Source organism: Argiope bruennichi, chromosome 6 (assembly GCF_947563725.1).
Source record: "Argiope bruennichi chromosome 6, qqArgBrue1.1, whole genome shotgun sequence".
NCBI lineage: Eukaryota > Metazoa > Arthropoda > Arachnida > Araneae > Araneidae > Argiope > Argiope bruennichi.
Window position 1 is genome coordinate 124,979,842 of NC_079156.1, and position 26,155 is coordinate 125,005,996.

The 26,155-nt window shown below is 29.4% G+C and overlaps 1 protein-coding gene across 1 annotated transcript; it reads right to left on the reverse strand.

Moving 5' to 3' along the window:
- Nucleotides 1-791: 791 nt before the first annotated feature.
- On the reverse strand, nucleotides 792-26,155 carry LOC129971976 (zinc finger protein 112-like). Its single transcript, XM_056085956.1, has 3 exons — nucleotides 25,535-26,155; nucleotides 24,783-25,444; nucleotides 792-2,100 (listed from the first exon to the last, which is right to left on the reverse strand). The coding sequence occupies exons 1-3, from the start codon at nucleotides 26,153-26,155 to the stop codon at nucleotides 792-794; spliced, it is 2,592 nt and encodes an 863-aa protein (XP_055941931.1).

Genomic DNA, 26,155 nt, shown 5'->3' on the forward strand with positions numbered 1-26,155 from the left:
AGAATATACAAATTATTGAAAATAAAATTCACAATGAATTCATTGAACTTATTCCTTCGTTACAAATGACTACAAAGAGTTTCTTAGAAAGCAAAAAATATCACAAAGAATTTCAAATCTTATGCCTAACTAAAAGTACTTATTAAACTATTTACAAAAATACATTAAATATCTTTTGTAGAGTATAATCTACAAAATATGAAAAAAGGGATTACTTTCGAAATTGGTCATTAATATTCACTATAGATTTTACGTTTAATCTAAATTGTCCAATTGGAGCAAATATTCATTCTTTAATTAATCATCAAGTTACAAAAAACATAATTTATTACACCAATTCAAAATCAAAGTATTGCTGTCGATTATTACAGTTATTAGTCGATCAGAATTTCAATTAAAATATCGTAACGATATATGAATTAAAGCGGAAGCAGGGAATAATGACTGTTGTATTAGAAGGGAGCTCAAACCTCCATGTTTGGTTTAAACTCACAAGAATACACTTCACTAGGATTAAAAACTATAAAAAACATTTTTAAAAAATGAAAACAATAAACACTTAAATATAAAGTCATTTAAGCAGAAAAACACATTTTCATCGTCAATAACAAATAAAAAAATAGCTTATATGTTTAAAATCTATAAATGTATTTCGTCAAAAAAGTAAAATTTGTAAAAAAAAAAAATTCAAAATAAAATTGTAACAATGAATATTTTCTCTACTCAGTAATGAATTCCAAGGTACTTCAGACTAATATAAAAAAAATATTTCTGTACTTTGCAAATTAGTATCACTCGTGCTTTCTTTTGTGATGACTTTTAAAATCCCTGCTGTTCATGAAAGACTCTTCACAAGATGGACATTTATATGGCTTTTCTCCAGTGTGCGTCCTTACATGTCTTTTAAGATTATCCTTTTTAGCAAAACCTTTGTTACAAAATTCACACACATGAGGCTTTTCGCCAGTATGTACTCGATAATGGATGATGAGATGATCATTCCGATTGAATTTTTTCCCACATATAACGCATTCATAAGGCTTTTCGCCAGTGTGCGTTCTGTAATGTCGCTCGTGATCTGATTTCCCAGAGAATTTTTTATCACATATATTGCACGTAAAGGGCTCATTGCCAGTGTGTGTTTGATAATTCGGTTTAAGAGTATCTTTCTTACTGAAGGTCTTAGGGAAATTCTTCTTACGGGGAGAGATTCCAGAAGGCCCAGCGACAGCATTGTCATCTTTTTTGGTAGAATGAGGTTCCTTCACGTAGGTGGCCACCTTCGTCTTCTTACTGTGAACTTCAGAATTCACTTCGTGTGAAATATGCTCCTCATTTACAACTTCTGACACTTGCCTTTTGCCACTTTTCGGCTCCTTAATGCCTGATAGAAGATCAGGGTTCATAGTGGAATTCGCAGTTCCAGAAATATTGTTATTATCTGAAAGAGCATTTCTGATAACATATTCTAGAGCATCCATAAAATCCTTTTTATCTTTTTTCAAAGACTGCGATTTGCTCTCTTCAAGATACATTTTGCATTCTTCATCAGGTTTTGCATGCATCAGATCCGATCCACTTGATCCAATTTGATTTTGTATATCAATACCACTCGATCCGGCAGCAGCTTGTTCTCTGTTATAGGTTTCGATAAAATCATTTTCATGTCTGTTATTAGGTTCAGCATTAATAGAAGAATCCCTAAAAGATGCATTTTGATTTGTTTGGACTTGAATCGCTTGAAAATCTGAAATGGAATGAAAATGTGAACTATCAGAAGGACTCCTTAGTTGTACATAGTTGGAGCTCACTGCAGATCTCGTAGACATGTCTCTTTCAGTATTTTGAAATAGAGACCAACTTGTGAGCTCTGTTCTTTCACTTTCCTTTCGTCCAAAAGCTCGACTTAAATTCTGAGAATCGTCATTCGAATTTTCCGTAGATTTATCGTTTCCTTCATCAAGGTTGTCATCTGATTCTGCTCGCTGTTGTATTGAATACCTATAGTCAAATTTCTTGTGAATGAAGCAAGCGTGATCCTCACCACGTATATTTCCGCAACGTTTGCAATGACATTTACCCATTATTTTCACCCTAAATAATATTGTCGTATCACAAATGTACAATCAACGTTTATAAAAGTGAAGAAATTGGGATTTGTGTAGTTACAGCAGTTCCATGCTGTAGGCGTTGTATTGATATTTTATATTTATCAGAACTTTCTACAGTTAAAATAGATTTGAAACTTCAATAAATTATGAATTGGAGGTTTCTTAAATAACATACTAGAGCCCCTTGTCCTAAATTTAAATACTACACTCGATTCTAATAATGAAAACGAGGACTGATATTTAACATCAGTCTTCGCTTTACGTGATTACCTATTTTATTGTTTGAATTTAACATGGAAATCAATTAAGTTAATATATAAAATATTACTTCTCGTACTATAACAAAATTAGCGTAGAGCGAATGGGTGATGCAAGATTTTTTTTTTTTTTAACTCGAGTCTTCTAGTTGGTTCGAATTGATTACTTTCAGTATATTTCCATGATTCTTTTGAACAAACAAACCTCCCCAGCGATTTTAAAATTTGAAAAATGATATTATAAAACAAGATGAAAATAAAAGTCAAAGATTTAAAAATAGAATTATATATGTCTATTAAATAAAAATTTACAGAGAAGAAATATAACATCAGTAAAATAAAATAAAACAAATCCTGCAATCCTTTCATCTTTAGCAGTTTGGGGTTTCTATTTCAAATATCTCACTAGCATAAATTTTGCTGATAATTAACAGTATGTTCCACGCCTTTTGATCATTGTTCGAAATTAACATGTCCATTCAAAATAAATCATTTTTAAGCACTTAAAGAAGTGTAAAGAAACGCGGTGGAAACTCTTGTTACTTATTTACACACTCAACATACTGACAAGTACTGAAAATTAATTTCTTTAGAAAGAATAATTTGATAACAATAAGGGAATAAATATTCTTATATAAATGCAAATTTTGTCTGAAATACAAAGATGATGCAACACATTTTCAAAGAAAAAGAGATCTGGTATTCATTACATGATAAAAAAAATCATAATCTAAATTGCATTTTAACTTCCGTGGTACTCGAATCCTTCCTCTGACGCTGGATCTATTAAATACCGTAACTTCCACCGCAGATGTCGACTGAATTTCAACAATCTTTTTTTTTTTTTTTTTTTTTTTTTTCATGTTATGCACTTGTAAGGGAAAGCAATAATTTAATGCTCATCAAAAGTATCTTGAGACAAAAATGCAGTATTTACCACATTTATCTTTAATTTTCAAAATTAAGTCTTCTGCACATTATCTATTGGATTCAAAATCGGATTATAATTTTTAGTGCATGATTTTTAGTAAGATTAAAAAAATAGAACTAATCTAAAAATCTATACTTATATAAAGTTCAATGTGTGTGTGTGTGTTGGCGCTCTTCAGGCCAGGCCGACCTACAGCTACCAAATTTGGCACATGCAACCTTGGAGGTCGGGAATGTGCAACTGGGGTCCCTTTTTTTGAATTTTTTAATTAGAATTTTAATTATTCATTAAAAACTAACTTTTCCGCCAAAAAAAATCTTTTCATTTCCCCACCACGAAATGAGTAAGCTTCAGTTTTTTCCCCCACACTAAAGAGGATATGCATATTTCAAACGATTCTATTTATTTTCTTAATGTTTGATGCATTTAAAATTAAACATTGTTAATTAATCGATCCTTCAGATTCATTCCCAAGTACTTTTCAATAAAAAATAAAACAGAATAAAGGAAATTAAAAATGTCTAATCTGCATAGCGTTATCCAAACTGGAGTAGAAAATTCACGCATTTGCGTTACCATAATTTGCGTTGAAAATTCACGCATGCACATACATTTTTTTAAAAAATTAATGCCAGTATAAATTAAGGCTGATATATCAAAATGTCATTTCTCTTCGTTAGATAGGTGGAAACATGCACATTTTTTTCATTATATTGAAAGCATGTTTAACCTATTTGCGAAATAATTTTTGCTTGACACGAGGCCATAAAATCTTATTTATAGCATTAAAATTGCATATAGCAACAAAATACAGCAATAATATTGCCATTTTGTATAGCTTATAGCAATAAAACAGCAGGAACATTCTATTATTACCACACAAATTGATGAAGGGACATTCTATTAACAAAACCTTTTTCAGCAGTATCACTTTTAAGGTGTTATTTTGTTTTTATCAATGATGAGAAATATTTCGGAAAAATTTAACTTTTTATAGACCCATTTCTGCTGAAATATTTTTCCTCATACAATTTAGTAAGGCTCTCAATTTTTCATTTCCTTATTTAAAAGGAAGAGCTTTCTTTTTTATTGTAGATTCTTCAACTAATTTTTTTAATTCCATTTTCAACATAAATGTGAAGATTTTTCATGAGAATTCATATACTTCATTAACTTCTCCCCCCCCAGGCAAGAAATACAACTACAGAGGCAATTTTTAAGCGATTGAATAAATAAAAAAAAAATGGGAAGTGCTTCCATAGATTTTTTTCTTTCGTCTGAAACTGTAATTCAGCAAAGAGTTGGTTAAAAAAAACAAGTTAAAGCTACAAGAAGAAAAAAAGGAAAATAAGATAGTGATTTTTAAAATAACGTCTTTTCAATTTAAGAAACAAAACAAACATGCTTAAATGTACTGAAGCGTTTTAAAATAGTATGAAGCATTCAAACTGCAAATATACTCAACCAGTTTATAATATAAGTAATATGTAAACCACACATGGAGTCTGAAGAGAGAAAAACTTTGCTGCGAATGCTATTTTAAATGTTTTATTGTCTAATGATTTATTATACTATTTTTTATAGAAAATAAAAAGTGAGTACTTTTAATATTTCATCAGTAAACTCTAAGACCTTTAAGTTTTTCAAAGAATATATAATACTCAAAACCACTATGAAGTCCTCAATGATAGAATTTATTCCATATAGAAAGTGTTTATTAAAATAGTAATCAATTGAAACTAATATATTAATTAATTGAAAATATTAATTATTATAAAATATTAATTATTGTAAAATATTAATTAAGTGATAATATAATTCGAAAACTTCTAATTTTTAAAATTCATGTTCTCGAATCTTTTATCTTTTATCCAGAGTGTCAATTCAATCAATTTCATCTATTCAGAAAACGCATTTCCTCTGCTTGTGCACTCAGGCAGTACAAAAATGGTCGTGGAAGATAAATAATTGATGAAAAAGTACATTAAAGCTTCAGGGATGTTCTTTCTAATTTTATTTGTCATAAATTTAGGACAATTTTTAAGACTTTCAAATGAAGTATTAATATGCATATAGGGTTCAATTTAATATAATTAAATATGATCATTTAAAATTCGCGATTTGTGTGACATTAAATTAAATATAAAAAATATCTCTCCACTGTAATATTTTAGATTTAAAAATTTTGATCATCAAACTTTTAGTTTCTCTTCTACTGATGAATTGATCCGTATGAATCTATCGGCCAATTAGTAAAATATATTTTCAACATTACAATACTTCATTATTTATCGCAGAAATTTTTCTATTTTAATAAAGAAATTGATTGAAAAATATCAAAACAATTATCAATTTTCATAAATAATCATTTATGAGTACATATTTTTACAATTCTATGCTGAAGCGGGGTCTGTTCAATAATAGAACATACCTGATCTAAAGAATCTAAAAATGATTGCTGATACTTTAAATAATCATGTAGAATTGGTTATGATTATATTATCTGTTTTGCAGATATCTGTTTAAATTGTTTTTACTGCTTTTATATCTAAAGTGCTCACTGCGTACGGTTGTTCTTCGCCATTACTCTAAGCATACACATATTAAACATCAATCAATGTGAAGTTAAAAGTGTTCGAGATCTTCAGAAATTCCATCTTACCATTATTATTTTTTCTGTTTTGTATACCTTTCCTAATATGCCATTATCAGTATATATAATCATAAACTGCTATCGTAAGGTTAAGTAAACTCAAAACTATCCCCAGCCTTTTTGCCTGATGTATTATCATCATCGAACGTAGCTTCTATTTTAGTGTCTAGCAAGTGAGACGGTATTTTTTATGTTCTTATCTGTTTGCGAATAACGCTCAGAATGAAGGAAAATTAATATATTATAGTAAACTTCACGTTCTTTATATATTTTTTGATGTTGGATTGTAACAAAGGTTAATAAGCTTACATCTGCAAATTTCATTATTTCGTGTTTATGGTAATTCTTAATATTCTCATTCGGTTGGAAGTTATTGGTTATATATTCTTTCAACATTATTTTTATTTTATATTCGGCATTGCATCTTTTTTTTCTGTTAATGCACCACTCTTTGTTTCAATCCACTCTTTTTTCATCTTTATTTGAGTGTTTTAGAACATCTTTGATGGAAAATCAAAATTTTAATGTTATTTTCTCTTTTCTTTTTTTTTTTTTTTTTACGTACTGCTTTTAAAGTGCAGTGCAAATAATAAGTTTTCATTATTTCTTAAACACTTTACCAATGTGCATGAGATTTTCTACTAAATCGATAATTACCTAAACTGATCATCATAACCAAGATATCGTTAATAGGATTATTTTCCGTCTAGACGGGTACACCTTCTAGTTATTTAATAATGCTTAATTGTTAATATTAATTATTTAATATTGATAGTAATTGTTAATTGTAATTATTTAATGATTGGAATTAATGACTTTATGATTACTTTCATTGTTTTTTTGTTTAATTTGCACAGAACTTTATTAAAATAGTCAAGAAGCAGGAAAAATTCATAGTTTGGATGATTTGAAACAGAGAATCACTGAATTATATCCAAATAAAATCTCAACAACTATTAAAAATTTAGCAAGCGAATCAATAAATTTTTTCTTGTTGAAGATCATTGCATATATTCGCTCTAAGCTCCCTTAATCTTCAAAAGTTCTTACAGTATAATTCTGATACTCATGTATAATTAAACTGGAAGTTAAATGTAACTGAACTTTTTAACTAATTATAAATGATTCTCTCAGTATATTACATTTTGGATCTCTTTAGCGTAGATAACCTGCATTTATAATTACTAGCCACCCAATAGCGACCAGTTGGTTCACTAGAAATATTGGTTATACTTTATTTCAATTAAATTGTAAGATATTGCTTCGTATCCATGATACCGTGAAATTGCTAGACATTTAAGTTGTCTTAATTTAATTTCCATGCATATATTCCGTTCGTTGTGTACATGAAACTTTCTAAAGGGGACCACAATATTATGGCGCTATTAAAAATGTAAATATTTGATTGGATGTAGTGATGTGTCTATCTTATAAATTTCGCGGAATTTTAATTTCACTCTTTGTTCATTATCTTGTGTAATTACAGAGTTATTAAATAAGGTCTTTCTTCTTTAATTTTTAACAATGGAAAAAAATGAAGCAATCGGATAGTTGATAAGACGATGAAAATACATTGAACTTCAGGGTAATTTAATCTATTGTGGAAAATTAGGTAAGAAAAATATTTTTTTAAGTTTTTTCCAAAATTTTGTATAAATTTGTACGATTAATAAATTAGCAACATTGAAAATTCAGTTTAGTTTAGTTATATTAACGTCCCGTTTGAAGCAACACTGGGGCTATTTCGGGACGGACCTCGTAATTTTGAACCGCGGTCAGATGACGAGGACGACACCTGAGTTGGCACGCCCCTCTCTACACCACACCACACCAGCGGGAGGACGTTTGGTCAGGACGGATTTAACGTGCAATAGACCCCCTTACACGACGGTCCTTCGGTGGATTCGGGTCTCGAACCTGCAACCCTTCGGTTCCGAAGCCGAGACCTTACCACCAGGCCACCACGGCGCTCGGCAACATTGAAAAGAAAAGGTTTTGAATTTTTAAATAATATAAAATTCATTTTAGTGCGATAATGTTTTCGGAAGTTATGAGGGTAATCTACAAAATTGTGCTTAATTTTTAATTAAATAATATTTAACTTAATAAAAATAGCTCTATAGGGCACATAGCTTTTAGGTATATATTTGCCAGATTCCAATGCTGTTCGAAAAATAGTTTGGATTGCAGAGAACAAAACATACATTCATACTTATTATTTGTACAGATGTAGGTGAAGAGGATTGTAGTACAGTAAGTTCCTTTTCATTTAAAACTAAAGTTTCCTTACGATTACAAAACTTTAAGTCAGCTGTTCATAAATTGAATTTGAAATTTTACCTATGCACATGTAATTGTAGTAAGAAATAGGAAACTATATAATAAGTACAATTTGTACTAGGTAAAAATATTATTTAAAATAATATTTTACTTTGAAATTTACATTTTATGGTCGTAAATCAAGGAAATGGTAAAAAGTACATGGCTTCCAGACCAGATGCTTCTAAGTTGAAAACACGACTCTACCAACGATCTGCATTTGTAGACTTGGTGATGCCTAAATTTGCTGTTAAGATTCAAAATTTCTCCCTCCATTATAATGGCGAAGATTGAAGAAACCGCCGTCTCACGTTTCCCCGTCTTCATCTGACCAAAGCTCACATTACTATGCCAAATAAACCTCTTATTGCTTCAAATTGGATGATTAAGAGTACTTCTAAGGATAAAAGCGACAAAAAATCGCATGCACAATGTTATAAAAATTAGTTCAGACTTTATTAAATTATAGAAATAAGAATGCTTACTTTTTCCCTTCTGAAACTTCTACTGACAAATCATTACACAAAATTTGATTCAAACGCTTCATACTCAATCAAATTTTTCATTGATGATAAGTGCGATTGAGTATTATATAATAAGTGGTGAATCCTATTATAAAACTAAATACATTAAGCAAGCATACCTTGTGGTGGTAGCTTCATAAGCCAGTTAACAGCCCCCGGACAAAGGTGATCACTTTTGTATAGTGGTTATGTTACGCGTCTACGGACCCTCACTTTTGTCCTCGGGAATGCTATCTCTGAAACCTGATCTATTTCATTTTAATAATCTGGAAATTATCTCATCTCAATTTTATTCATTACATTTAGCGTCTTACTTGGAGGTATCAGAAATAAATGTGGTAACTTTCAATCTTTATTTAATAAGTGGAACGGAAATTATGATAGTAGTCTTCATTAAATTATATTAAATTTAATGAAATAAGTATTCTTAATCTAATATAAATTCGTTGACTTTAATTTCATTACAACCGGTTATCAAACTAAAAGAAAAGAAAATCCTGATCATCAAGTCATCGGTCAAAATTATGAATGTAGAGTTATTTTGAATAGTGATCAGATAAACCATAAAAATTAATCCCCTCACTTGAATCTCAAACTATACCAGCGCGAGAATATATTAGCATATAATAAATATATCGAAGGATTTCATTTGATTTAGTGTTTCTTTCACTAAAATAATTCAAATAAATATATAAAATCTTGCATAATTATGGATAAAATTTTGATTTTTTCATAACTTTCATTATATAAAAAAACATATAATATACGAAGCTAAGACGTATAATCAAGATTTTTTAGAATCTGTAATCTTATAAAATAATATGGCCAATTTCAATTCTTCCTGCAGATCTGCCCTTTCTCATGCATGTAAACACAATGACTTAAACGAAAACTTAAATCAAGAAATTCGGCTTTTGATGTTGTGACTGCAGCTGCATTTTTATGTCAAATTTTGATGTTAATCGGCCAGCAAAAAGATATCCAAAATACATAGTCTCAGGATAAATTCCATAAAAACGCTGGATTCGAGCCAGATCCATTTCCTGTCGTTCACCAATGATATGCAGGGTATTGGTAGCCTTACCTAAGGATTACAATTTTATGAGAAGAAAGAGATATCAGCCCTTTATTGGAGAGTATGCTATAAAGTTTCCGGGAGACCTTCCTGCTGGCTTTATTCTACTATTTAAACAAAAAAAATGGGGATTCTACTGCACAAATGCATATTCTATTCTTTATTCAGTCATTACAAAAAAAAAAAAAAAGTAAGCCCCATAGAACTGACAAAAAAGCTTACATTCAAAATTTCACAATCCAATCTTATTTCCGTACTTGTTTATTCATACCTCGTTCCGATAATATAAAAACATGTATTAGCCATCGAGGAGACATGCATTATTACCTATTACTGCCAAAAATATGAACAGAACGGGATCGCAAGGCAATAAAGGAACTTCAGGACGTACTATAACTGCTAAAAAGACAATTAATCTCCCTTGTCCTTTCCTGCTTTTCCGAGACCGGTTCTTCTTGCGGAACTTTTCCTCCCTTGGAAATCAATAAAGCTGCATAAGAGAAGAGTTAACGCTTGTTAGTGGCATAGGGGATATGACAATCATTTGCCTTTGTGGTAATGAGGCTATTAGAATAAGAGCAGGAATGGTCACCAAAAACTTTCTCGTATACTATCCATTAAAAGCGCGCTCTTTCTTTTCATAAAGTTATGGACTTTGTTCAAGAATGTAATCAAAATGACTGCTCAGGCTTGCATGTTCAAAATCCCATACATGACAGTGTCAGCACTTCTTAATTTAGTTAAGGAAACCAGTACTTGTGTATCAATTACACGGTGAATAATAGTTAAGATACATTCGATATTTGGCTTGAATCTAAAGTGACATCGTTGACAATTTTTTTTCAAGATTAATCATCAGCGTGCGGTTAATACATAAGTACCAGAAAAATAAGTATGTACTTTGGACGGGGTTTTTTTCGATCGACTGAAGCAAACATTTCACACAGAATTACATTTATAATCTCAAGAAAATATACCAATTTTCACTTATTGAAATTATTGCTTTTCCACGAATTCAAAATACAGATAGATAGCAAATAAATTATTTGACAGAATTAGTTCAACAATTTGTCATTTGGATATTTAATCTGTGTACCAAATTTTATTTATCTTGCTCTTCATTTGTACTCGTAATCTGGGTAAACAAAATTCGTCTAAATGAACTGCACCCGAAATTTAACAAAAATCTACCAATAAGTTGTTAAGTCCATAAACAAAGTTTCATATTTCTAATTCAAAATGTTTTCGCATTAGCATGTTTGCAAAAAAAAAACAGACATAATTTCAAAAATGTGTTTTTCACACTCAGAGAGGTCTGTAACATGAAGATTCATCAAATTTAAACTTTGAACTTTTCGACGTGCAATCTTTGTTGTTCTGATTTATGGCACTTTACAAGCCCGCTGACATTAAGCCAAGTGAGCGTCCCTTGTTTTTTCAGTAGCGCCTACTTAGGGCCAAAAGTATGGCTTAGCTACTTCATGCGTCACATTCGATTGCACAACCCCTTTTTACAGGGGAAGGGAGCATTCACTCACCTCACAGACAGAACACAGAAGAACAACCATGCCCGAACCGGGACGTCCAGAGCACGGGGAAGACATGCTACTCCTATGCCAGGACGCCGTTTTCGCATGCTGCCTTTAAACTTTGTATACGAGAAAATAATAACAATAGGGACATAATAAAATATGCTATAATATTAATCATACAATAAGTGTATTAAATATTTGGATAATCAACAAAATTTAATTTTGAAGATTGTTTACGAAATCAACACATCTCGGGGGAAAAAAAAATGTAATTCGAAAAGAATTATAATTTAGAATATAAGAACATTTTTCCTGAAATTTCACTTTTAAGTGCAACTTGAAATTAATTTCTAATAAATAGCTTATTTCAAAAAAATACGGAGAAAAATTTCTGCAACAGTATATTAATTATAATGAATATATCAAAACCTCAATTAAAAATTTTCAGATAACTTTATTCATCATTTAAGGTATACAAAAAAAGACTTATTAATCAGTATAACAGACTGAAAAACGAAGTACTAATTAATTATCCTTATCAAAAAAAATCGTAAAGTGAAAAAAATTAAAGTCATCACTGTAATAAACGAGAAATAAATAATTGAAAAATTGACCTCAGAATAACAAATTGCTTCTCATGCTGTACTCCCAAATGTCTTAAATTATAACCCAAATTCCAATTACGATACGGCACGCGAAATATAAATACAATATTTTTATGGCTATATTTAATACCAAACTATGGTAATCTGCAAGAAGGTTTCAATTGAAATCTCCTTCTAGCATTCAAATACACCTTCAAGAATAATTAAAATTGAAATCCAAAGTTTTTACTTTCAAAAGTTCGTAAGATTAGCATAGGCACAAATGATCTTCATTTTCCACTTTTTCATACTGCTGCTCTAAAGCACAATTATAGATGGTGTCCAAAATTAGAGCAAAATTTGAATTCACTACCATGAGTGCAGTAACTTGTTGTCAACCTTATTAAAAAACATTTGGCTGTTGATAAGTTTAGGGTTACTAAAAATGGAGCGTTATACGATAGAAGAACACATTAACGCCAGATTTGAATTCAATAAAATACAGTTTTTTAATTTCATTTATTATATTTTTATTGAATCGTGAAGTACACAGGATACGTGTTATGCATGAAATAATAGGCAGGAATAGGCCAAATGGCCCCCACAGATTTGCTGACAGATACGCACTCTTTTGTCGAAATTCCCGATAACCATTTTGCATAAATGTGGCTGAATTTCATTGAGGCAACTTTGAATTTCCTTCTCCGCTGCACACGTGCTTGTGGGCTTGTTGGCATAGACCTTTGACTTCAAATAACCCCATAAAGAGAAATTCAATGGCGTTAAATAACACGATCTAGGAGGTTCATTATTTTTAAAATATTGTTCAACAATGAAAAAACATTGTTCTATCGTGTAACGCTTCTTTTATTACTAACCCTAAGCTATCATGTGTCAGATGGTCTTTATTATAAGATTCCGAACACTTTACTGCACAAATGGTGACATATTCAAATCTTTCGTTCATTTTGGAACACCCTTTAGATGATTAGTGTATTACTTTGGCCTTCTTTTGGATCAACAGCTTTAAGCGTATAGGATTTGTGATAAGTGCAGTAAGTTCTGTGAGTGACATAAATGCGAGTAATGAGCGAGTAGTGAAAGAAATTAAAAATTTAAAAGCTATTTATTAAGCATTTTTAATTAAAATTAAGCATTCCAAGAAGAATATATTCCGTTTCTTTTTATTATTATTAAGTTAATTCAACAAGTCGTTGCTTTACTATGCCATATGTAATAAATGAAGATGGTTTTAAATCTGTGGAACAAAAGAACATGAAGAATCCTTATTCAGCGTAGAATTAAAATATAAATTAGATGTTCAAGTAATAATTTATTAACAACTCAAAAGAAAGAATTCGCATTCTTAATAAAAAAGACTTTTCTAGTAAATATTTCTGAATAGATCTCAGTAAAATGATTTGATGATTTTTTTTTTGAATATCTTTCTTTAACTGATTTATTCTTTCAGTTAATTTCAATACACTTTGAAGTAGATTCGAATTTAACTGTGTAATTTTGTACAATCATCAAATTAGAAATTGTTTTACATTAAATTCTATGCATAAGATATCTAGAAGCAAATTACGTAAAGATAATGATGGATAAATATATATATATATATATATATATATATATATATATATATATATATATATATATATATATATAAAAGACGTAGGATTTAAAGTCTTCCATAAATGCAAGCGGCATTCAGTTTGGAAGCTATTTGTTCTGTACAAACACATTACTCAAATCTATACGATAGCGATTTTCTTATCAAAAATGGATTCCACGCAGCGTCCTTTTTAAATATGTTTTATTCAGAAAGAAAAAATATAATATTTAACAATATTTTGCAACAACAGAGTAGTAGTTTATAAAACAAATCTTAGGAATGCTATTTTTATTCTGGCTGAACAATTCACTATTCTATTTCCTGTCCCAATTTTTATATACAAACCGCTATAGTGCTTTTGTTCATTTCACTAATATTCACATATTTGTGGAAGAAACTTTGATAATAAAAGTGGAACTCTCACTTAAATGTTGTTTTAATGAAATATTTATATATTGGAAGGAAGAAAATTTTACAAAAAGTTATGAAAAAACATTTGAGTTCGTAGGATGTACAAAAATGCAGCAAAGAATCCGAAACATAAAAGTGAAGAAATTTTTAGAAAACAGATATCTCAAGAGACACATTTTCAGATAGAATTTAAAAAAAAATTAGTATTATTTTCTCGAAACAAACACAAAGAAATAAGACATGTTATCTGTACACTATTTATGTTTCAGGGCGATTCTGGTTAAGACTTACGTGAGTGTGACGCAAATGATTATTTTCCCAAACCGTTATATATCTTTTGCATAAGAAAATGACAGAAAACCTACCGAATTTGGTTTAGTTTATTTGGGTTACCAATTCATTTTGATTTTATTCTCACACTACTTTCGTTTGGCTAAGGAAATAATTTCTAGTTGTGATTGTATAAGGGTTAACCAGAACTCTACTGATCGAACATTAACATCACTTCATTTTCAAATAATCTGACCTGAAGGCGACTTTATTTATATTTTAGAGTAAAAATTGAAAATACGAGTCCTACATTATATAGGAACGAACTTCATTATATCTTAACGTTTTAATGCTTTCAGATTTCCGTTTCAGTCTAAAAACTATTCGTCTGATAGTCTATTCGAAAAATTCTCGTATAAACTATTTCGTAATTATTTTTGAAAACAGTTTTCTATATTTTTTCCCTTTTGTCAAAAATGTGTACAGATTCATTATGTCGTAATGAATGAGAAAATTATAAGAATATCGCAATAGGTATATGTATTCTGTACAACAAATAAGCCAATCAACCAACTACATTAGTCTTATAGCGTCCATTCTCGTGTGCTTAAGAATAGACATTATAAGGTTGGCAGTACGCATTTAAGAGCGCCATGAATACGCCCTCCATCTATTTTTCGAAGACGAAAGTCGCTTTTAACTCAAAACAAGCATCTAAGCTTAGGACTTGCAGCATATTATCTTGATTCCAGTGGCTTATATAAAGACATTAGCAAAATTTGCACTAGAAATGTATAACATCAAACAAATATGAAATAAAATGCATTTTTAAATTTGTAACACTAAGTGTAACATGAATTGGCACATACCTATTTCTACCAAAGAGGTAAAAATAACCCTTTTCGGTATTTAATTAGAAAAAATATAAATTGACCTATCTATTATAAAGTTAAAGTAGAAAAACCTTTTAGATTTTCAAGACATTTGTTAAGGTGTGATGAAAAGGCCGTTCCTCTGTGTTTATTTACTAAAAAAATACCTTATTTTCTAATCTAGGTTTTCAAGACCATCTATTCTTCTACCATCATCATCTACCAAGACATTGACTCACACGTCTTCTTACTAACAATTTATAAAAGCTCCTATCTGACTGATTTTCGTCTTCTTGCTTCTTATATGCTCACATTTTACTAACACATACTTATTTCTATATTTATACCTATACCTATATGTGTCCCTATCAAACGGTTACATATTTAAATGTAAATGTACATATTCTCAACAATATTTTTTCGAATAGTTAAAATGATTCCTTCGGTAAAAGTAGGTATACTATATACATTCCCCCAAAACTAAAAAAAAGAAAAGAAAAAGATGATATTTCCTATAATATGTCTAAGTCTTATAAATGTAAGTAAAAATTAATTAAAATATTCTTATAAAATACGGCAATAATTTTCTTGAAGAAAATTAACTAAAAGTTATCGCAGAGGGATCCAAAAATAACCCCTTGGTAAACCTCGTGTTAAATTTAACTTAAGCATTATAGTGAAATGATTTATGTAAAAAAATTTAATACATCATTAAATAATTTAATTGGTAAACACGCACACACACACACATACACATACACACATATATATATAGAACTAGAAACAATAACTGAAATTATCATTTATCAAATATATTATAAGTATATTGTTATAAAATTAGAAATGTCGTTATAAAATGTAAAATAAGAAAACTTGTGTCAAAATTAAAGTTTATTCACACTATTCCTAATAATTTCTAAGGAAAAGCAAATATATAAATGTATGTATTTGTCTCATTATAGGCGTCTGTTTTAAAAATTTCTCAATTAATTGCAGTTTTCTGTTGCAACAAACAAGAATTTGCTTTCAGTCTTCAGTTGCAAGTCATTTGGAAGAAAACAAAATTAAGAAAATCTGTTTTTTATTTTATTAAACTATTAAAATTGAAATTTATTGTTGGCCGATAATAAGTCCAATTACCGTTTCTTGAGAACGATTCTGAAGTTCTATAATCTTTTACAAAAGATAATTAATTCCTTCGAGAGGAAAGAAGGAACAGGGCGCGTAAGGACGCTATATATTGATTAATCCTTTTTTTAAAATTTTCGTTATTTTTAATGTGTTTGATTCCATATAATGTTGAAATAAATTATGCCGTGCTTAAGAAATAACTAAATTAGAAAAAAAGGAGCTGCAAGAATATGGAAATAGTATATTCAGAAGAGATAGGACTTTTAATTTTGTTCTATAACACACACACACACACATACATACATACATATATATATATATATATATATATATATATATATATATATATATATATATATATATATATATATATATATAATGTTATTATATTATATTATTATATATATTAAATATATACACTATGGAATTAGACTACATAAAATTTTTGACATAGTTCATACATTATCCGTATAGAAATAATCTGATATTTTACTTTTTAATAGCATCCATTCGGTAAATAATTTATACTTACATTGCCACAAAATTATATGACCTATCTCTTATTGTTCCTATCTCCGGTACTTAAAAAAATCTTTTCTTTTTATAAATCTCACGAGACTTGGTTTGATAGGTTTTTAAGTGGTAGCTTCAAATATTCTTTAGTCTCACATAGATAGTTGTCTCAAACAAGTGTTTGCACTCTGCAGTGTACTTCAAGAAAAAAGAAATGTCGAATGTAATAAAAATTTTATACTTTATTTCTAAATATAATACCGAAATATCTCTATAAAAGATTCCAAATCCATTTGGAGTAGCCCATTAAATACTTTTACTATTTAGAAAGCAAAGCAATTTTGTACCTAATATAAGGTGCGCTTAAATACTTTGAAAGAAAATTGCAGTAATTATATAACAGTTCTCAGTTTAACAGTTCTTCAGTGAGAGACATAATGTTTAACCGGTTTATAATTACGTCGAAAGAAAAAATAATAGCTAAAAATATTTATATAATTAAAAAATAAATTGTCTAAAATGCTTTAAGACAGAGAATCAAATAGAAATAAAGATACGTTGATTTTTTTTAAATATTCAGAAAAGTTAATAGAAATAGCATTCTTGATCCATTTTTGCTTTCTCGTATATGTAATACAGAGGAAATATAGTAATCGTCAAAAAATATGAACTCGAGATTTTGACGAGTCCCCACGTTTCAGAACTCTTTTAGTTCGAAAAACACTTTTTTGAAAAATGTGTGTCTGTCTGTCTGTGACGCTTCGAGGTATGCGATTCAAATATGATATAAGGTCTTTACATCAAATTTGTAAATTTCTATCAAATTTTGTGTAACATGTATTTACAGAAAATCCATCTGCCCGAAAGTTCTAATATAAGTTAACACAATAACTACAAGACGAAGAGAGCTAGTTAGACAAGATTCGGTGCACATATTTATCACCTATAATGCAGAAAATTGTCTGTTCATTGTCTGTCGGTCTGTACTTTCAGAAACATATAAACATGGTAATTTAAAAAATCAATGAATTAAATAAATCTAAGGTACGGGAATTTTGACTACAAGTACAGTTTTGTATGAAATTTTTGTTTCAATCAATTGCAAACAACGTGTCTTAAAGACAAATTTGATTTCTAGATTCTGTTAACCATAAGCCAGGCATTAATCACCAAAGAACTCGCCAAGATTCGCATGATAGATTCAGTGAAAATGTTGAATTCTTTCTAAAATTTAAAATTCCGTCACTAACGTGTACCAGTGCCATACAAGGCGTTCTCTGGCATGACAAGTTTATTATTGAATACACGAGAGAATTTCGGGAAGACCACTCCGACTGATTGAAACTTCATCCCGATTACAGACTACCAAGATTGGGAAAAAGATAAGTTTCGATACAAATAAACTTTTTATCAACCTCGCTGTGCGCATAATATTGGTGTTGCAGTTCATTAATGACGAGACACTCACATATTCATACTAAGGCCCCATATACAACACGCACTAATGATGCATAGTTTGCACTGGTCTTTAGTCTTTGACATTGAATGCAACACGAGCGTGCAAACCAACAGTAAAAAAATAAAAAGGTAAATAAAAATGTAAATGTTATTGGATTCAATTAATTCATTTCATCAGCTGCTTGCAATTTTATCACGCTTAGTAGATAAAATTTAAGATTTTATTACTATTTAATTTTATTTTTCCAACAGCTTTAATCATTGGCTCAAGTGTCATTTAAAACAAATACGAGTTGAGCCTTAAGTCAGAAGAAGTATGGTGGTCAAAGGAAGAATTTTTAACTAATCCACAAACCAACCGAACAACGTATTGGGCTCTCTAATTGTCTCTAAAATAAGACCTTTTAATAGCATGTTTTAAAGTAGAGGCAGGATTATGTATAAATAAGAAATATAATATTTTTTTCTAATTTTAATCAAAGATTTTTTTCTGTACTTTCATCGTTAATTGTATTATCAAAGAACACAACGTATTCTATAATTCAGTTTTTTCTAAAACAGAAAATGTTACATTTAATTACATAATAAGATCGAGTTAGAACTTGTCCTTTTTAACGATTCGAATCGTTAAATGAGATGCAATTTTATTTCTTTATGTAATTGCATAAAAACAATTTTTATCATTTTTTCAGTATTTATTTAAACAATCTCGGATGCAGTCTTCGTCTTTTAGTAAGTTCAGAATGAAAGAAGTCCGCCGAATTTTATCCACTTTAAAATGGGTTGCTATTCTAACTTCACTGATGTATTCATCAAACTTTTTTAGATTTTGTCAAGTTTATTGAATTTTGCTTGGATACATAAAAAAAGGATATATTTTACTTTTTAGGGAATATTTTAACCTGAGATATTTGAAATAATTTACTTTTCTAGAATTTTATGAATTCATGCAATATTCGTCATGCAAATTTCTAGAAAGGAAATCTATGACATAGTTACAGTGGAAAGTACGACTGGATTTACCAACTGCATGAGTTGCAAAGCGTTGTTTGACTGTGTGCATGTGGAATGCTGTAGTTAATATTTAATATTCCGAAGACACACATAATTGAGAATTGTGGGAACGAATTTGATCTAATAATAAGAATTGAAACGTATTTATAAATAGCCGAAAATGACAAGGAATGTATGCGAATTTCATACGTAAGTTGGCAACATGCTAATTGAACATAACTCAGAATGCGTTTTTATCATTATATGAAAATTTTAACTAGTGTTGACCAGAACCGATTAAAAAGAAGAGGCTCTAAATGCTCACACTATTCGGTTAACTGTATGCCATTGCTCAAAAAAAAGCATTCCACATTATAGGGGTAATTAGAAGAAATTTATGCCGTATTACTTAATAATTCCTCAAACATATTTGCCCTGTATTCAAAATGAATTGCTATTATTATTATTAATTATTTAACAGTCGAAAAGGAAAACTACCTCGTAATCAAGAAGCTCTCAAAAATTCCTATTTAATTAAAATAATTAAAATACAAGAAGAAACTGCCATGGATAACATAGTGATTGATAAAATTATTAATATAACTTCTGTGTTATCAAGTGCTATAATTGTTTAAATGTAGTATAAGCCCTTTTTCGAATATGGCGTTGAAAGCGAAAACGATGATGTGTAAAATTTTCTTTGTTTATATCATTTGCAGTTTTCTTTTACAACAAATTTTGGGCTGATGAAGTACGATTTACTGATTATAAATTTGAATTACGTAATAGTTTGCAAGTGCTGAGATGTGGGCATTTTAACCTCATTGCAAGAATTTAAATCGTGTCTGCAGATTTACGATAAATGATAATGATGACGATCAAAGTATCAAAAATGTTACATCATAAAAATTGCACATATCATTTTTGAACAAATCCTTCATCATTTTAATTCGATGTTCCATCTACCTGTTCGTGTATATGGGAATTTGATGCAAAGACAGATTACTAATAAAATGAAAGCCGATACGGGGTTCTGATCAATAAATTTATGACCTTTCTAGAGTGTTCGCCCCAATCGGTCAAAGGAAATACTTTCAAAATGTAAAGGCTGTTCTTCTCATTATACATCAGTGGTTCTTAACCTTTTTAAGCCGCGACCCAAATTTGAGAAATATATATTAAAAAATCTTCAATCCTACGATGATGATTGATTTTTTTAACTTACAAATTTTTTATTTATTTTTTTTAATAATAAAGATAAACAAAAGTACTTTTCGATCCTAGGAAAATTTAATTAATAATCAAGTTTTTTTAATAATTTTTATTGACCAAATTAAAATATATTTATAACTTTTTGAAAATAATTGACATTTTGACTTATTCCTAAAAAAAAGAAATATCAATACATATGTTAAGTCTTTTAAATTTTAAATGCAAGTCATACAGTTTTAATGAGAACCTTGTGCTTGAATATATTTTGAAAGATCTTCAAACCTCGGTTGAATGCTTGTCAAGGAGCACCTTATATCTATTTCAGAATTTAACTTGTTCCGGTAATTGTTTTTAACTATACACAGAGCCAAAAAACCAGCCTCACACATATGTTGTTGCAAAGGGCAATAATACTTTTAGGGCTTTTTTAACAATTATTGGCTTTTCGGTTTTTTTATTTTAACCAGAAAGCACATAAAGATTCAGTCTTTTTGTAGAAATTGTATCGAAGTGCTTGATCACTTTGTATTTCTATTAATTGTTCTTGAAATTGATTAATATTAACAAATTCCTCATGCAAATCACTTACATCAAAATTAAATGGAATTCGAACCCAATTATATTTGAAAACATCGTCTGCAGGGAAATATCGATCAAAGTCTGCTATTAGTTTTTCTAAATGATTAATAATAATTTACTGTATTTCAAAATCTGTGATATCAATATTATTGTCTTCAACAAGTAAATTAAGAGTCCGGAATGAAGCAAGTTTCTTTACTTCAACCTTATTTCTCCATCATTTGAGTTTATTTTTAAAACATGTCATTTTTTCAGTTAATTCAATAATATTATGATTACGTCCTTGCATAGACGTATTTAGATTATTTATTTCAAATAAAATATATCTGATAAATAAACAGCTTCAGTAATCCACTTCAACTCAGAGAATTTAGATGCTAATGGTTGTTTCTTTTCTGTCTGAATGAAAAATGTTTGAAACTTTTTTGGTTCGACTCAGCGCGACCCAAGAAATATGCTTCGCGACCCAATTTTGGGTCGCGACCCATAGGTTAAGAACCGCTGTTATACATCATAGTTAATCACAAAACATGCGATATTCAGAAAATAGAAAGCAGAATTAGTTCATAACTTATTATTTCCGGTAATAAATATCTCAATATAAGAAAAAAAAATAGCGGTAAGATTTCATCTTTTTTTTTTTTTTTTTTTCTGGCGCAGGAGCCATTTTTGGTTAAACTGCGCAATAGAAAAAGGAGAATAAAGAAAATGTTTGAAGGAAAGCTTTCCGAACCAGAGCGATGTAGATGATCGATGAAAATTATAGAGCAAAATTTAAATAAAATCAAAACCCTACTAAAACAGAATTCCAACGACAAAAAACACATATCAGTATTAAGCAGAATTTCCGTAGGGTTGTATTATGTATTACAATTTCTTAATTTATATGCAATATTTGTGTTATCGCATATTTTTATAATGACTTTTTTTTGTGTTCATAGAATTAGATTTCCATTCACTTTGGAAACTTTGCATCGAATTATTATATAGTTTAACGTCCCGCCTTCAAAGTTATCATTTTTTTAATTGGTCGACATACAATTTTTTCAATCGTTGCATTTTCTATTTACATATTTTTAATTAAATTTTTCTGTAAAAATCTGCAACTTATTTTCTTCCCAATTTATATATATATATATATATATATATATATATATATATATATATATATATATTGCGAGGAAGGACCAAATACAAGTTTTTTTATATTTGATAAAATATTTAAGAAATTTTAAATATGATTTCTTCTAAAATAATATATGCAGGAATACTATTTATAAAAAAAACAGAAATAGAAAACCAAATAGAACTTTAGAATCATAGGAAGAACATCTTTAAAAGAAATGGTTCTATTCAAATGCGTCCGATTACCATTGACTGCTCGTTGGACATTTCTTCTAAAAAATTAAAAGCTTTCTAAATGTTTTAAGAATCGGGACTCGGTTTCAGAAGAAGTTGTACCACTTTCAAATATATTTTTCAAAGTTTAGACTGGAACTTCAATCAGTCTTTCTATGTATGTATCCGATTTGCGCTTGTAAAATGAATTCTTGATATCTAATTGCATACAGATATATTATATTTCACAGCGTTATAATAGTAATGCATTAATATTTCTTGATTATTTTTGAGGGGCGGAAATCTTCTTAAAGGGTAAAATATAATTTTCCAAAAACCGCTAACCATAAACAATGTGTACTTTGCTTTTTTTTAAACCAATAAATAACAAGTAACTGTAAATGGGGCAGCAAATACAGCAGGTAGTAAACAATATTTTATCTGACGAACCTTTCAAACAGATCTTTAAAGAAATACAACTTTAAGCTGTACAGCTTCTGTACAGAAGCTATACAGCTTCGAACAGATATTTAAGGCTATTTCACATCAGAGCAATCAAAATAAATTTTATTAAAAGCACTAAAAATTTTTAACCAAATAACATAACTTTGAAGACAAAATTATATTCAACTTTTGAGTCAACTATTACTTTTTATAAGACTGACAATTTATTTCGACTTATAAACGTCATGATTTGCAATCAAAAAGTGAGAATTTCCTGTTAATCATATTTTTTAAAGTGAATTTAGAAGAAATAAGTTTCTTTTAGTTTTCTCTTCAGATTTATATTTTACTAACAGCCTTTTGTGACAGATGGTGCGTTTGGATTGATGGTAAAAAAAATATTTATTTTAACATTTTATGTAATATAATTTTAATAACATTCTGAATAAAATAATTCTAACTTCAAAATTTTTAGATATATAACCTATACTATTTTAAAAGTCACACACAATCCTGTTTATTTTTCAATAACTTTTTCCTCATTTTCTATCTTTTATTCATTTTTTTCATTTCATCCAATTACATAGCAAGAATGGGCAGAAATGTTAAAAAAAGGATTTATTTAAATACTTTTTAGTATCTTATGTTTCAAGAACGAAAAAAAAAAGGTAATTGTACCTAGTTTAAAATTTTTAATTTTTGATAAAAGAATACCTTAACATTTTATACTGAAATCCCTCGACATGAATAAGCCGAATCATAATTTCTTGGCCATTCACAATGTTAAAATATAAGATAAAAAGTTAATAAAAGTTAAATTAATCAGAGTTTCACTTCAACAATTAAACATATTGCTGTAAAATAAATTTAAAATATTTTTTAATTCATTAAATATAGAAAATACTATTATGCCTCTAATACTTGTATTTTGAAAGGATTATGCTTCGAATTTTAGTATGGTGTGAAAATAATTTTTTGTTTCTGAAATTATTGAGGAAACATGCCGAAATTTCTTATGTTTTATTACTAATGAAACTGTTAGCAATCATTACAAAATCCTCTTTTGGATCTGCAAACTGCCGATATTTAAAAAGCGCATTTGCCGAAGCTGGGTTTCTATTTGTCCAGCATTTGTCAAAAAATTTATCTTTACTATTAGAAGAGAATATACAAATTATTGAGAATAAAATTCACAATGAATTCATTGAATTTATTCCTTCGTTACAAATGACTACAAAGAATTTCTTAGAAAGCAAAAAATATCACAAAGAATTTCAAATCTTATGCCTAACTAAAAGTACTTATTAAACTATTTACAAAAATACATTAAATATCTTTTGTAGAGTAAAATCTACAAAATATGAAAAAAGGGATTACTTACGAAATTATTCATTAATACTCATTATAGATTTTACGTTTAATCTAAATTTTCCAATTAGAGCAAATATTCATTCTTTAATTAATCATCAAGTTACAAAAAACATAATTTATTACACCAATTCAAAATCAAAGTATTGCTGTCGATTACTACAGTTATTAGTCGATCAGAATTTCAATTAAAATATCGTAGCGATATATGAATTAAAGCGGAAGCAGGGAATAACGACTGTTTTATTAGAAGGGAGCTCAAACCTCTATGTTTGGTTTAAACTCACAAGAATACACTTCACTAGGATTAAAAACTATAAAAAAGATTTTTTAAAAATGAAAAACAATAAACACTTAAATATAAAGTCATTTAAGCAGAAAAACACATTTTCATCGTCAATAACAAATAAAAAAATAGCTTATATGTTTAAAATCTATAAATGTATTTCGTCAAAACATTAAAATTTGTAAAAAAAAAAATTCAAAATAAAATTGTAACAATGAATACTTTCTCTACTCAGTAATGAATTCCAAGGTACTTCAGACTAATATAAAAAAATTAATTCTGTACTTTGCAAATTAGTATCACTCGTGCTTTCTTTTGTGATGACTTTTAAAATCCCTGCTGTTCATGAAAGACTCTTCACAAGATGGACATTTATATGGCTTTTCTCCAGTGTGCGTCCTTACATGTATTTCAAGATTACCCTTTTGAGAAAAACCTTTATTACAAAATTCACACACATAAGGCTTTTCGCCAGTATGTACTCGATTATGGATGATGAGTTGATCATTCCGACTGAATTTTTTCTCGCATATACCGCATTGATAAGGCTTTTCGCCAGTATGTACTCGATAATGGATGATGAGACGATCATTCCGACTGAATTTTTTCCCGCATATAACGCATTCATAAGGCTTTTCGCCAGTGTGCGTTCTGTAATGTCGGTCTTGCTTTGATTTAAAATAGAATTTTTTATCACATATATTGCACGTAAAAGGCTCATTGCCAGTGTGTGTTTTATAATTCGGTTTAAGAGTATCTTTCTTACTGAAGGTCTTAGGGAAATTCTTCTTACGGGGAGAGATTCCAGAAGGCCCAGCGACAGCATTGTCATCTTTTTTGGTAGAATGAGGTTCCTTCACGTAGGTGGCCACCTTCGTCTTCTTACTGTGAACCTCAGAGTGCACTTCGTGTGAAATATGTTCCTCATTTACAACTTCTGACACTTGCCTTTTGCCACTTTTCGGCTACTTACTGCCTGATAGAAGATCAGGGTTCATAGTGGAATTCGCAGTTCCAGAAATATTGTTATTATCTGAAAGAGCATTTCTGATAACATATTCTAGAGCATCCATAAAATCCTTTTTATCTTTTTTCAAAGACTGCCATTTGCTCTCTTCAAGATACATTTTGCATTCTTCATCAGGTTTTGCATGCATCAGATCCGATCCACTTGATCCAATTTGATTTTGTATATCAATACCACTCGATCCGGCAGCAGCTTGTTCTCTGTTATAGGTTTCGATACAATCATTTTCATGTCTGTTATTAGGTTCAGCATTAATAGAAGAATCCCTAAAAGATGCATTTTGATTTGTTTGGACTTGAATCGCTTGAAAATCTGAAATGGAATGAAAATGGGAACTATCAGAAGGACTCCTTAGTTGTACATAGTTGGAGCTCACTGCAGATCTTGTAGACATGTCTCTTTCAGTATTTTGAAATAGAGACAAACTTGTGAGCTCTGTTCTTTCACTTTCCTTTCGTCCAAAAGCTCGACTTAAATTCTGAGAATCGTCATTCGAATTTTCAGTAGATTTATCGTTTCCTTCATCAAGGGTGTCATCTGATTCTGCTCGCTGTTGTATTGAATACCTATAGTCAAATTTCTTGTGAATGAAGCAAGCGTGATCCTCACCACGTATATTTCCGCAACGTTTGCAACGACATTTACCCAT